Source organism: Tilletiaria anomala (assembly GCF_000711695.1).
Source record: "Tilletiaria anomala UBC 951 chromosome Unknown K437scaffold_106, whole genome shotgun sequence".
Lineage (NCBI taxonomy): Eukaryota > Fungi > Basidiomycota > Exobasidiomycetes > Georgefischeriales > Tilletiariaceae > Tilletiaria > Tilletiaria anomala.
In genome coordinates this window covers 1-14,757 of record NW_013546916.1, presented here as the reverse complement: position 1 = coordinate 14,757, position 14,757 = coordinate 1, and the positions used below count along the sequence as shown (strand labels likewise).

Genomic DNA, 14,757 nt, shown 5'->3' with positions numbered 1-14,757 from the left:
GCCATTGCGACTCTTTTCCTCGCATTTTACTCCTTTCAGCAGTATAGCCCTTCCCTCTCTGTCCCACCCAACGAAGTCATCGCATCTGTCAAAATGGCTACCGAGCAGAGTGAGTGGCGCGCGCAGGCTGCCCGCAGCCGGCAGGCGACAGTCAACCTACCTTTGCTTACCATTTCTTTTGATCGCCTTTCTCGGCGTGGGCAGCTTACATCATGATCAAGGTGTGCAGTCAACTGGATAGCGAGGCTAACTGTATGCCAATTGAAGACGCTAACACAGGCTGCTGACCCTCTTTCCCACAGCCGGACGGCGTCCAGCGCGCCCTCGTCGGCGAGATTATTGGCCGCTTCGAGAAGCGTGGTTACAAGCTTGTCGCCATGAAGCTCGTCCACGCCGGCACTGACCTGCTCGAGCAGCACTACGGTGACCTCAAGGGCAAGTCTTTCTTCCCTGGTCTGGTGAAGTGAGCTATGCCGCACCTCTTGCAGAAGGCAGTAGCTAGAGTAATGCTGACGCCCGCCTTCTCTCGCAACAGGTACATGGTGCGTTGGAGCGCCTACTTGCATTGGCGCATCTTTTAATTTCAAGCGGAATACTAACCTCTTCTGTCTCACCAATGCCAGGCCTCTGGCCCTGTCGTTGCCATGGTCTGGGAGGGCAAGGACGTCGTCAAGCAAGTGAGTGGGCTCCAGGACAATGCACGATAAACGAATTTGGAGACTGATACATTTTCATTTTAGGGTCGTGTTCTCCTCGGTGCCACCAACCCGCTCGCCAGCGCACCCGGCACCATCCGTGGTGACTTTGCCATCGATGTCGGCCGCAACATCTGGTACGTCAAATCATTGACGCCTACGCACCGATTGCAGAGATCTGGCGTACCTGAGAAGCTCATATACCTTTTTGCTACTCTCTGTGCATGTTGCGTGATTGTCCGTCAGCCACGGCTCCGACTCTGTCGAGAACGCCAAGAAGGAGATCGCTCTCTGGTTCGGTGCACAGGACGCTACCATCCAGTACACCCGTGCTCAGGACGCTTGGATCTACGAGGTGAGTATACTCTTTTCCCCGGTCCGACAGGTTGTCAGGGCCAACAGAACATTGATGCCTCCGCCCGATTCTTTTCACCAGTAAATGCACGCGTGCGTTGTGGCACATGCACAATCCACCTTGTTTTCAGGACCGGGATTGCAACCTAAAACGTACTTTTAGATGCTCTTACGCGTAGAACAGACCTACGCAACGACCCGAAAGGCCCATCGATCCTGGTTTTGACGCTTGCCACACTGGAACTGCTTGCCTCCCTCCACCTGGTCCGGTCTTGAACTCGAGGGTTGAGCCCAGTGAGCATGACTTTTGGATAAGTCTAGATATCTTAAATGAGATAATGAGACATTAGAAGGCGGTTAGAGGAAGTCAATCCTATGATTGGTGGGAAGTGTGACTGGTATAAGGCCGACGAGCTCAACTTGTATCAGCCAGTGCAACGAAGCGGTGCAATGCCAGAGCTGAAAGGGAGCTCGTAATTACGAATCGACTCGCCTAGACTTTTCTTCGCAACAAAAACACCATGTCTGCAGCGATATGCCCAAAAAGTTGTTACCAGATCCGCATCGTATTCTTACAAACCTTTGCGTTCTGGCTGTTGCCGTAACAAGAGGGGGTGTGTTGGCCTACGCAGCGCTTGTCGAGAGTCCTTAAAATCCCAAGCTACATTGACACGCACAACTCGGCCGTGGCGCACGAGATAGGCTGCCCATATTGTCGAAATGATAGATGCATCAGTAGTGGTTAAAAGATAATGGATCCCTCGGAGATACGCCGCAAAGGCGGCTAGTCAATAGAGGCTTCAAACGCTGAAGTATTGAAGCCGGCGCTAAGATCCGAAGCAAAATAAGTGCCGAAAAAAACGAAGCTGGTCTCAGGCAGCCGGACCATGAAGTGCACTATCTGCCGGCCGGACCCGAGGCGAACGAGAGAGAGACTCTGACTTGGTAAGATACGATCAGGTTTGCGTTGGCATCTCCAGCAGATGTGGCCGTGCATTTCTTTCTTTTCTTTCACTTTTTGGAGCTTTGGCGTTGTTGGGAAACAAGCGGACGGGTCAGGCGACTTTTGTCCCATCTAGTAACCTGGAACAGCACTCTGGATCCTTACAGGCAAAGGCTCGATTGTGGCGCGCAGAGAAAGTTTGCAACAATCACCCTATACAAATGCTCTCAGCTCGATCTATGTAGTGATTATAAATGCTGAGATCACTCCCTCCAAGAGACAGCGTGCTATACATAGAGAGCCGTTGGAAACGAGATACAAGGGCGAGGGGTGTACAGCCCGGTTTGTAGATTGTAGACGGAGACGCAGAAGCTGGCTGTTTCTTGAATCTACATATCTCCTTTAACCCGTCAAAAAAGAAAGAATATGAACCGCTTCGGGTCCAGTGTTCCGCGAATGCACGGTGATGACAAAAAAGAAAGAAAGAGAGACGTCTCGTGCAAAGATGCATAACAGGGACTGCGTCTCTTTCGGCGTGCCAGCCGTGAACGTCATCGCCTGGCACATCGTCATCTTTTTTTTCCCCTTAGCCCGCAGCTGTTGTGCTGTGATCTGGGCCGACTGCAACTGTGACTGTGAAGAGCGAATTGGTGAAGAAAGTGGGCTATGCTTCGCTCACACCATTTGTCCTATCGACTCAATGTGGATTATATAGACCGGACACTCCCCCGACCGCAAATCTCACACTCCACCTACAAGCTTCAAGCACTGTTAGTAGGAGCAGCTACCACAAGCACCAGCGTTCGCGCACACGTACACAAGTAGCCAGCTCATCACAAGACTCTAGTGCATCCTTATCCTCTGTCACAAGGCCTCCTGCCCAAGCCCCAAACGCAAGCGCAAAGCGCAAGAGCCCTGCTGACAAGATGGTCGACGCTAGCACCTATATTCGCCGTGGTCATCCGATCAGCTTCGGCGTCCTCGTTCTCGTCTCGCTCATCGTCGCTATCATCGCATCCGCCTTGACGCACGACTACCGCCAAGGTAACCGCGCTGCGAACGAAACGGCGCAAGGGTTGAAGGACAAGGTTCACGTGAGTATGCAGCGTTGGCCATGGAATTGACGATTACGTGACGTAATACATACCAGCGTGCTTGTCTCATGAGTCACCTCGCATCCGCTGATATCCGAACACTGCTTTTTCTCGCGCAGTTCCATGTCTTCATTGGATGGTTCTCCTTCCTCTTCAGCTCGATTTACGTGAGTGCTGCTTTCAGCACTGCCATGGAACCTCAACACTTTATCGGAAAGGTTATATTTTGCTGATTCACCTGCGAACATTTTCCGCTCTCGTAGCTCGGGTGCTTCCTCGCCGGCGTCGGTGGAATCCTGACCTCGATCGCTTCACACCTTATTTTCCTTTTCGTTAATTGGATCTTCTGGGTCGCTGCAGCCGGTTCAATCACTGCTCAGCTCAACGGCGGGCAAAACTGTGGGACATCGGTGAGTAAAAGCTTGCAGAGAAGAAGGCAATACCCTCACGCTGACTGGTCTCATGCTTGCTTGCCGTGCATTGCAGCCGCTCTACTACTGCAACTCGCTCGAGGCGCTCATGGCATTCGATTGGATCGCATTCATCCTGGTCACCATCATGCTCGGCGTCACCATCTTCATCGGTGCTGGCGCTTTCCGACGGGGCCGATCGATGAAGGATGAGATCGCCTGAGCGCAGGCCTTACTCCTGGCTCGCTCTCCTCTCTTCGTACTTCTACCGTATGCACAGACGGCACGGATACCGCAACAAAAAACGTCAACACTTTTCGACATTCATCACGCATCTCTTCGCACCAATCAGGTGGACTTGGACTTTCTCAGCACGCTCCCCATCGCGACTCTACGAAGGAGATGTCGCCTTTGATCCTACCTGGTCTAGCACATCCTTTGCTGCAACCCCAATTGATACCACGACAGGCTGTCACTCCCGGATCCACACCATTAAGGCGGCCGCAGATTGCATCGAATCGCACGTCTTTCAGCTGCCACCCTGCTGCCTCGTCTCCTCTTGTTAAATATGCTCATTCGTTTGCTGCAATTGCATAGTCGTGATAATTAATCTTGGAGCGTGAGTAACCAACAAAGGTTGCTGCTCTTCCCTATGCTCCTTTGCGAAGAGCTAGAGGTGTTCGGTGCATTGGCTACAACACCCCGACTACAGCCTGATTTCATCGCTTGGGCGTGCACTCTTGGCACTTCGAGCACTGCGCGTAGCATCTGCGCAGCACAACCGCGCACCCCTCGCATGCAGACACTTTGACCAACAGCTGAATAACATAGGGTCCCTCTGGCCCCGGCGACAGCTCGCTTGCTGTTCATCAATAGTAAGGGAGGAAGAGCTTTTTACATGCCTCGTCCGCTCTATTGGCTGTGCTGTGCAAATGCTCTGTACTCCGCTCACTGGTCATTCGTGCTGTGTTCCACTAGGTTTTACTAGTTCCCTTTTTTCTTTCTGGCTTGACTGAGGGAATCAGGTGGAAAAACTAAAGAAGTGCGGGGGCCCGCCCACAGCCAGCTATTGCGGACGAGCACTTAGGTCATCAAAGTCAGGCAAAATCTTTGCCTCTACCTCCCTCTGTTCGCATGATCATAGTCAACTCACAGTTGTCCGCGCTTCGCTTCGCAAGCTCAAGGCTGTAACAAGCGCAACACTTTCATCAATGTGTCACCCTTGCATTGAATGAGATTGCTGACAATGGAGGCTACTTGGCATGTTTAATGGTGGTTGCAAAGCACTTACCAGAGCGTAGCGTGCGGCCCCATCAACAATTGCTAGCTTGGTCAGCGGTGAATGAGCTTGAGTCAGGCGGAGACAGGGTCGTTTCAAGCAGGGCATTGTTGCAGGCTGCTTTCCATTACTAGTCAAGGATAGCAAACAAGTCTATCCGCACGGCAAGGAGCGAGGTAGCTTCTGAATCACATTCAAGTGGGGAGCTGCCAAGACGAAGACCATCGGAACTGCTCGCCAGGGTATCTCTACCTTGTCCCTCCTGTCGGAAAGAAACAATCGATTTGGATGAACTTTGCAACAATGCTTTACTTCGTGGTGGTCATTTCGGAGAGGATGCGGTGCACGTTCCTTGGTCTGAGGAGCCAAGTCTTTTAGTACACTGTGAGTCAATATGGATGTTGCGACCACTGACCACATTCTCGAAAAGACCGAGCCTCGCAGCCTTCGCAATATTTTAATTCGCAAGTCGCAAGTCGCAAAACTACGTACATATGCGAGGGTTCGCACTTCGTAACCCTTTGCTTACAGGAGCTACAATTCAGGCCTCGTTTTTCTGGGTGAAGGGAGTTTCATGACTGCGTTGCCCGGAATTAGACACATCGATGAGCGACGGCTAAAGTCCCCGAGGTGATGTAGCGAGGATGATTTGTCCGTTGCCTTTTGGCACGTTTGGCCATTTGAGGCTTGGGCACGTTCCACATTGACGAGATCTGATAAAACTTGGAAGTGCACATTGCGCCAAGACACGAAGACAAGCGTTGGGCGGGATGCCTGCGGATGGTTCTGGATGGGAGTTTTGTTCGGAGAGGTGCATGAGCGCCGCAACCTGCAAGCAATGTCAGCTTGCGGCGTTAAACCGCTGCGGGGCCTGTGTATTTTTTCAGGGCGTTGTGGTACATAATCTCGCGCCTTCTGCCGATTGCTCTACGGTGCTCTGGAAGAGTGCCAAAGGCAAGTCCGCAACAAAGACCGGGCAACCGCGCCGACAGTCGGCTTTGTCTCGCTCTCGGCTGTCAATCATCCAGGTTCAGGTGATGTTCATCCTCGGTGATCCGTACCTGACGGAAATTTGGTGTAGTTGCCTGGAATTTTACAACTTCATGGTAGTTTTTCGAGCTGTTCTTTCCGCAAAATTGCAAGCTACTGTATGTGGTTTACTATGCTCAAACCTTCTGTTGCAACCGTCGGCGCTCAGTGTAGACCAATGGGCAGAGGTGCAGAGGCACTGTACGAAAACGGGGATAATGGCTAGATTCATACCTGTCTGAGGAGCATACACGTGCAGACAGCATAGTCGAGCATGAGTGATGCGAGGGTTAAGTACGACACTGACGGATGTGCCGATGTTGGGAGTTACGCCGCGGGAGGAGTGAATGCATTGCTACGTATCCCTTGAGTTCTTCACCTCAGTTCGAAAAGGAATGGCGTAGGTGTCGTACTTGACACGTCGCCTTTCATTTTGCTATTCCTTCTCCACATATATCAGCGCAAGGCGATGAATCTACTCCTGTGCAAAGCCCACCATTTCCTCTCGACGCACAGCAAGCACCCCCGCGGCCCTGTTCTGTGACCTCTACACCAGTGCTGAGGCACCGTCCAAACATCACATCGCAAGATGCTCTTCAAGCTCTCTTCAGCCCTGCTGTTAGCGTCCAGCCTGGCCGTCGCCACGCCGACGCCGTCTACTCCTTTTGCTGAAGATGTTTACCTGGAGGACCCACACGTCCTGTTTTCACGTCAAGCCGGAGCTGTCCGTCCCAATGCAACTATCGACATCAGTCCTGCGTTCCCGACGGATATCGGTTACTCTGGAACCATCAAGTATGGAGCCGCGCCCTTCCTCGCGCAGAACAACCGCTTGAACTCGACGAAGCCCAACCTCGGGGCGGCGACAAAAGCGGATGAGTACACGCCAGCAAACTCCAAGGGCAGTGACTTTAACATGGCCAGGTACTGGGGAAATACGGTTTGTCTTGGCTCATCATTAAAGACGCGCCGTGCATCAGCTCCTGACATGACATTGACCCCTCCTTCTCGACCATACAAAGTCTCCTTGGTTCCCATCGCCCCTGTTCTCCGAGGCTCAGAAGAACCGTCAGCTAGACCCAACTTGCAAGATCACAAACGTGCATATTCTTCACCGTCACGGTGCACGCTACCCTACGAGCTACTCAACCGAAGGCGCCCCGTACTTTGGCGTCCTCGCCACCAACGCCTCCACCGCCGCTGCCACTGGCGGTGCTGCATTCACCAACACTGGTCCTCTTGCTTTCCTTTCCAACTACACGTACCAGCTGGGCGCTGAGATCCTCACTCCCGTCGGCGCTCAGCAAGTATTCGACAGCGGTATCAAAGCGTACTATTCATACGGCTCCTTGTACAATTCAACCGCAGGCGGTAATGGCACAGCTCCTCGCAAACCTGTCATCCGTACCACCAGCCAGGAGCGCATGCTTGACTCGGCTCGCTACTGGACGGCTGGCTTCTTTGGTCTTGACGCGCCGTCACTGATCGATCTACTCGTCATTCTCGAAGGTGACGGTTTCAACAACACTCTTGCCAGCTACGATAGTGAGCTTTTCAGTATACTAATTTCGAAGAGGAAGAGTGATCAACTGACAAATTTCCTGCTGCGCTTTCTTATTCCCTTGCAGCTTGCAACAACAGCAACGTAGGCGCACTCGCCGTTGGTGACACCTATTTGACGCCTCAGTGGGAAGCCACCTACCTTAAAGGCACGGTTGAGCGTCTGCAACAGTACACCAGCCTGAACTTGACGACAGAAATGGTCTACGGAATGCAATCTCTCTGCGCATACGAGACGAATGCTCTAGGCTACTCGCCCTTCTGCGAACTCTTTACCGAGGACGAATGGCGTGGCTTTGAGTACTTCCTCGATCTGCAGTTCCAGGGAGACTACGGCAGCATGAGCCCCTCGGGCCGCGCGCAAGGTATCGGCTACGTGCAGGAGTTCCTCGCGCGTCTGACCAACGGTACCATCCCCGCAGATCAGATCACGACGCAGAACAGCACTCTCCTCACACCGGAGTACTTCCCGACCGACCAGCCAATGTATGTCGACTTTACGCACGACGACATCATCCTCTCCGTCCTCGTCGCGCTCAACTACACCCATGTGGTCGGCGAATACTTGAGCGCAACCACGATGGATGACAACAGGACCTTTGTCCTGTCCCACATCACTCCCTTCGCCGCCCGTCTCATTTTCGAGGTCGCCGAGTGCGGCTCAACGGAGGGCGGCAACAGCACGCAGATTATTCGCACCATCCTGAACGACGCCTTGATTCCGATGAACGAGGCGCAAGGCTGCACACCCCGCTCCGATGGCAGCTGCCTTTTGTCGGAGTTCGTCCAGTTCCAGCAGGCAACTGCTTACAAGGCGGCTAACTTCGACTTCGCCTGCTTTGGCAACTACACGCTCACGGGTCCGACCGTGACTAACGGCACCATCGCCTAGTTTCATGGTGACCTAGCGCTAAAGCTCTTTCAACTCCCTTTCGACTTTCGCGCCCAATTGTTATTTTGATCGCCCTGGATAGTAGCTGCTGATCACTTCATTGCCCGCTTCTGCTTAACATACTCTTCAGGCCCACCGCGCGATAGACGGCCTGTAATGCATATTGCCATCCACAAAAGACAACAGGCGCCTCCTGGCCCTTTTCATATTTTGTATCCTCTATTTCGTTCGTTTACATCAAGCCAAATACCCCTTCGCGAGAGCGATTTCTGCGTTCATGACCGAACTCGTAGCGGCGCCGATCATAACATTGTTGGACAACGCCACAAACTAAAGACAATAAGCGTTGGTTAGTGTTCGGACAACAGCAGCCAAATGGTTGTGAAGTGCGCACCTTAATGTCAAATACTGGGCACTTCCGCACGCGCCCGACATTCACGCCGGCTCCGTCCTGCCAGTCTCTATCCAGCCGCGGCTGCGGTCGATCCGGCTCGTCGTGCACGGTGATGACCTGTTTAGGTGCGGAATGACAGCCAAGTTTCTGCGCTTCGCATGTGTACTTCCTCAGAACTTCCTTTACCTCCTCCACGCTCGGTGCTGGCTGTTTCTTGAAGCTGACAGAGACGCACTCAGTATGCCCGTCCAATACGGGCACGCGGTTGCAGTGCGCGGAGATGGCGAGATCGTCGAGCTGCTCAAACGCCGTCGAATTTGCATTGATACCTCCAAGGATCTTGCGCGTCTCGCTCTCGATCTTCTCCTCCTCACCCGAGATGTATGGCACTACGTTGTCGTGAATATCAAAGGAGCTGACGCCTGGGTAGCCTGCGCCGGAAACTGCCTGCAGTGTCGAAACCATAATTTTGTCGAGTGGGCCAAACGCGTCCTGGAGAGCCTTCAAAGGCACAACGATTCCGGTCGTGGAGCAGTTTGCGTTTGTGATGATGAATCCTTTGGATGGCGACGGAGACAAGGTGGATCGTTGATGTGGAATGATGCTGAAGTGATCGGGGTTGACAAGTGGAACGACGAGTGGACAGACGGGGTCCATGCGGTAGTTGCGTGCGTTCGAAAACACGCGCAGGTTGGCGTCTCGGAATGCAGGTTCTGATGGAACGGCCTGGGTTCAGTTGTAATAAATCGCAAAAGAAATGGCAGCCTGCTTACCGATTGTGCTAGCTGGCCCGCTGTCGAGCCCGCTAAAGACTACTTCGCAGTCAACAAACTCTTTCGGCTCGCATTCGACCAGAGTCACGTTCTTGACATTCTCAGGAATGGGCTTGACTTGCTTCCATCTCCCTGCCACCGCATCTTTGTATGACTTCCCTGTGGAAGATGATGAAGCCCCGAGTGCAGCCAGCTCGAACTGAGGATGGTCCGCCAGTTGGAGGATGAACCTTTGGCCCACGGTGCCTGACGGAGAAAGGGTTAGCTGAAGATACTTTTAAGGCCAACTCGGTATCGACTCACCAGTGGCACCCAATACGCCTACCTTGACCTTTGCCATCGTGTACGGTGCCTACCTCCCTAGGAGTCCGATGCGTACGGGACCAAATGCACTCTATACGCTTAGCTTAACTTGGACAGATGAGAGAAACGTACAAAGTGCGAAACGGGAAAGAGCGAAGCGAGTCAGCCCGTGAGTCAGAATGAAAGTACGTGAGTGCGCAGGGGAGGTAGTAGGTTCCGAATTCCGAATTCCATGTTTCCTTCCGGCCTCCCTGGAGATGCTCTCGTTTTTCCCAGTTTCCACTGCAACTCTAGACGACACTCACAAGTCCATTGTTCAAGGGTTGCACAAGCAGACGAGCATGTCTTTGCAATCTTGGGCTTACATCGCTGCTGGAAGGTCCCCCTTGATCCCAATTGCATACTACAAAGACAAAAGCATTAGGGCCTTCCTTGGTAGTGTCGCAACTTGAACCTACGCCAGTCTGGATTGGCTCGGGTTGTCCAAATGGCCACCCAAGAAGCTAGTGCCAGCATCAACGATGCGCTCGCCAATGCTAGCATCAGCGCTGGCCATGCATCTCGATGCAAAGATGACAGCATGCAGTCGAATATCTATGCAATCTTTTTTTCGGATGCGAACCTCAATTTCGCTCTGTCCGAATGGCTCGCGGTAACCGAGTATCTGGGTGTCGCGTATGAAGTCGTACCGTGGTCTTCCACCTTGTCGCATCTCGCTAGCGTCGCACCACAGTCTCGCGAAGCAGCGCAGCTCTACTCACAAGGCAGCAGCAACAAACGAATCCACAACGAGCAGACGCCAGAATGGGATTCTCCATTCGTTCTGTTCCACATTCCAGCTGGCAACGAAGCCGTCGAGCGCATCTGCAAGCGCAGTGTAGCCATCAAAGACGCGTGGGAGCTCTGGGCTGAGGCTGCTGACCATGCAGAATTGCACGCCAAGCTTCAATCACCTCAAGGGAATGCGAAATGGCAGAAATACTGCGATGAAAGGACCTCTTGGAAGTTCGATGTGCTCAACTTTGGATACAGGATTTCAGAGTACGAACAGCGAGCACTCTTTCAAGGCTTTTCCTACATGGCCGCCGCTCTTACGGGCGATATCAAGATGAAAGGCGCAGAGCTGCTGGTTGGTGTTGTCCAGCTACATGAGAAGGGCTTAGCAGCAGAGGCATCAAAAGAAGCCAGACGAGCTGAGAAGGCGAAGACTGGGCACATCACTAAACCTCAACATATCTTCGTCGGGAGGAAGCTCCAGATCGAATTTGGCAGGGACAAGGTTGATGTCTTTGACGTCAAGAAGAGGGTATATATTGGAAACACGACCATGGAGAGCGAAATGAGTCTTCGAATGGCTCTGATGGGCTTGGTGAGCGACGCTTTGCCAAATTGTAGCCTTGCATAGTGAGAGGTCACTGACCGTACACATTCAATCTAGGCCGGCCCCGGGAAGATCATTTACGATCCATTTACCGGCACGGGTTCAATGCTGCACGCAGCGTCTCTATACGATGCTTATGTACTCGGTGCCGAGATAGACGTCCGGGCGTTGCGTGGGAAAGAGCGTAAGTGTCACTCACTCCAATCACGGAGTTCGCGCCTTCCTCAACTGACCTTGCTCGGATTCCCGCGCCGCTTGGACGTACACAGTAGCAGGTCCAGGTAAGACTGGTATCATGAAAGTCGCCGAACAGTACGGCTGCACGCATCGATATCTCGATTGCCTGCACATGGACTTTACGCAGCCTGCGTGGCGCAAAGAGGTTTACCGCGATCAAGGACTGTTCGATGCCATCATCACCGATCCACCGTATGGTGTTCGAGCCGGTGCAAAGAAGCTTGGCCTCCGAGCAAATGGGCGGCATCACGACGGACCGGTCATCATGCCCGATGGAACGCCTGCACATCTGTCAGTGCTGAACAACTCCCAGGTCAAATTGACCCTGTCCGTTGCTGACTAGTCTGCTCCCGTCTGCATCGCAATACTGCAGGACCATGGATTACCACCCTCCGATGCGCGCCTATCACCTCCAAGATCTGCTGACGGACTTGATGAAGCAGTCGTCGCGTCTGCTCAAAGATGACGGCCGCCTGGTTTTCTTTGTGCCGTCCATCAGCGAGGAGGAGGACAAGAAGACGCATGTGCCCGAGCATCCAGATCTTGTGCTGATCGCCAAGAATTACCAGGATTTCGGATACTGGGGCCGCATTGTGAGTCACCATGCCGTGTATGTGCGTATGTACGCGTTGGTATGCTCAACTGACCCGCATGATCACCTTGCCTTCCGCATCAGCTGATCACCATGCGGCGAAAGCGGCGCACGGACGGCGCTAGTGGCGGTTTTGCAAGTGACCGCAACGGATCTGACACCGGCGGCGTGAGGCATGATGGCTTCATTTCCTCCTCGACGACTTCGTTCTCTAGGGCAAACGAAGACGCGCACGAGTTCCGCAATCTGTTCCACAATCGAAGCATGTAGGGTGAGGATTCCCATGAAGTGATCGCTTCAAGCAAGCAATCAAAGCAGTGGGTAGTGAATGCAGCACCGATGATCCAAGTATATCGATGCCCGGTGATAATGAATACAACAATGAAAGCGCGAATATATAAGTGTGAATGCTGCGAGGGGATATAACAAAAAAATTGGGGTCGTGCGAATGCGACGAAAAAGTCTCATGGAGGCGACAGCAGAGAGTGAGCAGCCTGTGCCATATCCCTAACCGCATGTCTTAGCTCTTCGAGCGTGATGACGCGAGGCTCGCGTCGAGCGCCACCTTCGTTGCAAATACTTTCACTGCCGCAATTGCTTCCGCTGCCATTTCGAAGCATCCCTTCATCTTCTGTTTCCTGCTCCATCTTCTCCTTTCGTTTGCACACGTCTCCCTTCATCGGCAGCTGCTGACGCTCACGATCGATCTTGATCAATTTGGAGTAGTGCAGTCCGCAGGCGTTGCAGAGCGTGCGCGGGCCCGAAGGCCCCTTGCGCCACTCGGGAGAGTCGTCAGCCCGGCAGCACTCACAGCACACCTCGGCCGGTCTTCGACAGCGCTTGGCGTATACAGGGGGACCCCTCTTTTTGCTACTGCTACCGCCGCTGTTGGTCTTGGTATCTGCAGCGGCTGAGCCGATGCTGCCGGTGCTGGTAGTGGTGCTTTTGCTGCTGTTGTTGCCGCTTACGCTCGAAGAGTAGTATGCCTGTGTGCTCCTCACCCTACCGTTGGCGTTCGCGGTGAGGTACTCGACCGCAGAGCGCGCACGCGGGCGACCGCGTCGCTTGACGCCAGCAGCCGCATGAGGCTGGATGTGCTGCTGAGACTGGTATGAGGCCCAAGAGGCGACGGACGATGGTACCGACGCAGTGAGCGGCGACACGAGCACCGGCGTATTGGCGATGGCAGCTCGTAGCGAGCGCGAGTCTGCAACAGAGGAAGCCCCGGCTGCTGGCAAGCTGAGGCGGCCACCATCGCTACCACCGTTACTGTCAGGGTCGACGAAGAGGCGCGGCGATGCGTGCAAGCATGTAGACGACGCAGCGGGTGACAGAGCGGTGAGATTATGCGCCATCGGACTCTTCGATGGTGTCGGTAAGGATAATTGGGCATCTGCAGCTGCGCGGTAGAAGGTCGTGATGGGGGGCAGCTTGATGTGCATTTTTAATCTGCTGTCGACGTCTTGACCGTTGCCTGCTGCAGAACACATCAGGTTACACCACACGTACATGAAAGGAGGAAAACATAAGTGATCACGGTGTCAGCTCACCGGGCTGATTACAAGCTAGACAGGGTTACTCACACGTCATGGCGTTGGAAGAGAAAGGGCCCTTGGAGGCCTGGTTGTCCGGTTCCGAGATGAGGGTCTGAAGCAGGTCATAGCCTCGAAGACAGCCGTCTAGCAGGTCATGTACCTGCAGTGTGCAAGGCTTGCTGTCGTGCGCCATGTGAGCGGCAGCAACAGCGCAGATCTCGTGAGAGAGAGCGTAGATCTGGAAGGGAAAGCAATACACCATTGGAGAGATGTGATTGACAAGCCCTGGGAACAGAAGGGAAGTAATAGGCCCCGCCTACCTCTTGCAATGTCCGTCGCCGCTGCTCGTTGTCGCCGTGGTGCGAATCGTCCTTCGAAGCCGCCGAGGGCCATGCTGGAAGATGGGCCTGCCGCTGATGGGCGTGCTCCTGCTCGTGCTGATGATAATGATGGTGATGATGATCTGCAGAGACGTGGAAGCCGGCGGCGACGAGGCCGCTTGAGTGAGTGTGGCTGAAGAATGAGCCGGGAGTGCAAGGTGTCGACATGGCGTCTACATCTACGTCGTGCTGCGGATGGAATAGATTTCGTTACTGGGTGGCTACCACCAGCATGACGAAGGGAGAAGAAGGGGAAGGAGTCAAGCAGAAGCCCCCATGTTCACCTTGTCCTTATGAAATGGACGAGCACGTAGCCTGGCTGGACGGGATGGTAAACCAATCAGGACCCAACAAGGCGGGTTCCTCTCCATAAACTGAGGGATCGGACAAACTGCGTCCTCCGCTTGTTTGAAAGCTGTTTGGTGGAGTGCCACCCCATACATACATGCATGTATATAATTATGGCCATTGCCGATTTGACCGTATGCATCTGCATCGGCGGTCGCGGGGCAAAGCCTGGCAAAGAATGGAAGGTACAGCGAAGAAGAATGTGCAGGTATGCACGGAGTCGCCTCGTGGCCCCAAACTTGCCCTGGCCTGCCTCTCCAGTTTGACCATTGCCTCACAACCGACAGCGCCATCCTTTCCGAATAGGACGTTTTTCGGAACCGACAACAAAAAACCTCCGGGAGTGATCGGAGGACGCCGCAGTGCCCTGTGACGGCGACGTTCCTGTGTCGTATTGTTGTGCGCGGAGGTGCGCCAAGGCCATCTGAGAGTCTGCGGAGGCTTCATGCTGCGAGGGGTTGAACACGGCTATTGCTTTCCACACCTGTTGCCTTGTGCTTCTCTCTCTGATCTGACGGCACTTTGGAACAGGCTTCAGCCCCGTTCCGCCCGAGCTGT

At 53.7% G+C, this 14,757-nt stretch overlaps 6 protein-coding genes across 6 annotated transcripts; 4 read left to right on the top strand and 2 right to left on the bottom strand.

Annotated features, from left to right (window-relative positions):
• Window positions 1–93: 93 nt before the first annotated feature.
• On the top strand, window positions 94–1,134 carry K437DRAFT_270320 (NDK-domain-containing protein; the record flags this gene model as incomplete). The annotated part of the gene is made up of 8 exons (XM_013385536.1): window positions 94–109; window positions 205–221; window positions 303–463; window positions 536–542; window positions 624–677; window positions 741–832; window positions 942–1,050; window positions 1,081–1,134. The coding sequence occupies 8 exons, from the start codon at window positions 94–96 to the stop codon at window positions 1,132–1,134; spliced, it is 510 nt and encodes a 169-aa protein (XP_013240990.1).
• Window positions 1,135–2,716: 1,582 nt separating this feature from the next.
• K437DRAFT_239573 (uncharacterized protein) lies at window positions 2,717–4,104 on the top strand. The gene is made up of 4 exons (XM_013385535.1): window positions 2,717–3,086; window positions 3,206–3,253; window positions 3,350–3,496; window positions 3,573–4,104. Exons 1-4 carry the CDS (start codon window positions 2,919–2,921, stop codon window positions 3,717–3,719), a joined length of 510 nt encoding a protein of 169 aa, XP_013240989.1. The 5' UTR covers window positions 2,717–2,918; the 3' UTR covers window positions 3,720–4,104.
• Window positions 4,105–5,967: 1,863 nt separating this feature from the next.
• On the top strand, window positions 5,968–8,586 carry K437DRAFT_12239 (phosphoglycerate mutase-like protein). Its single transcript, XM_013385529.1, has 3 exons — window positions 5,968–6,744; window positions 6,827–7,349; window positions 7,433–8,586. Exons 1-3 carry the CDS (start codon window positions 6,394–6,396, stop codon window positions 8,254–8,256), a joined length of 1,698 nt encoding a protein of 565 aa, XP_013240983.1. The 5' UTR covers window positions 5,968–6,393; the 3' UTR covers window positions 8,257–8,586.
• Window positions 8,335–9,848, bottom strand: K437DRAFT_239569 (putative aspartate semialdehyde dehydrogenase). The gene is made up of 4 exons (XM_013385534.1): window positions 9,727–9,848; window positions 9,424–9,669; window positions 8,651–9,363; window positions 8,335–8,586 (listed from the first exon to the last, which is right to left on the bottom strand). Exons 1-4 carry the CDS (start codon window positions 9,761–9,763, stop codon window positions 8,494–8,496), a joined length of 1,089 nt encoding a protein of 362 aa, XP_013240988.1. The 5' UTR covers window positions 9,764–9,848; the 3' UTR covers window positions 8,335–8,493.
• Window positions 9,849–10,110: 262 nt separating this feature from the next.
• On the top strand, window positions 10,111–12,324 carry K437DRAFT_250787 (uncharacterized protein). Its single transcript, XM_013385533.1, has 5 exons — window positions 10,111–11,095; window positions 11,165–11,291; window positions 11,377–11,635; window positions 11,718–11,937; window positions 12,021–12,324. The coding sequence occupies exons 1-5, from the start codon at window positions 10,214–10,216 to the stop codon at window positions 12,204–12,206; spliced, it is 1,674 nt and encodes a 557-aa protein (XP_013240987.1). The 5' UTR covers window positions 10,111–10,213; the 3' UTR covers window positions 12,207–12,324.
• On the bottom strand, window positions 12,276–13,920 carry K437DRAFT_259097 (uncharacterized protein). Its single transcript, XM_013385532.1, has 2 exons — window positions 13,520–13,920; window positions 12,276–13,413 (listed from the first exon to the last, which is right to left on the bottom strand). The coding sequence occupies exons 1-2, from the start codon at window positions 13,731–13,733 to the stop codon at window positions 12,401–12,403; spliced, it is 1,227 nt and encodes a 408-aa protein (XP_013240986.1). The 5' UTR covers window positions 13,734–13,920; the 3' UTR covers window positions 12,276–12,400.
• Between the last annotated feature and the right edge of the window lie 837 nt (window positions 13,921–14,757).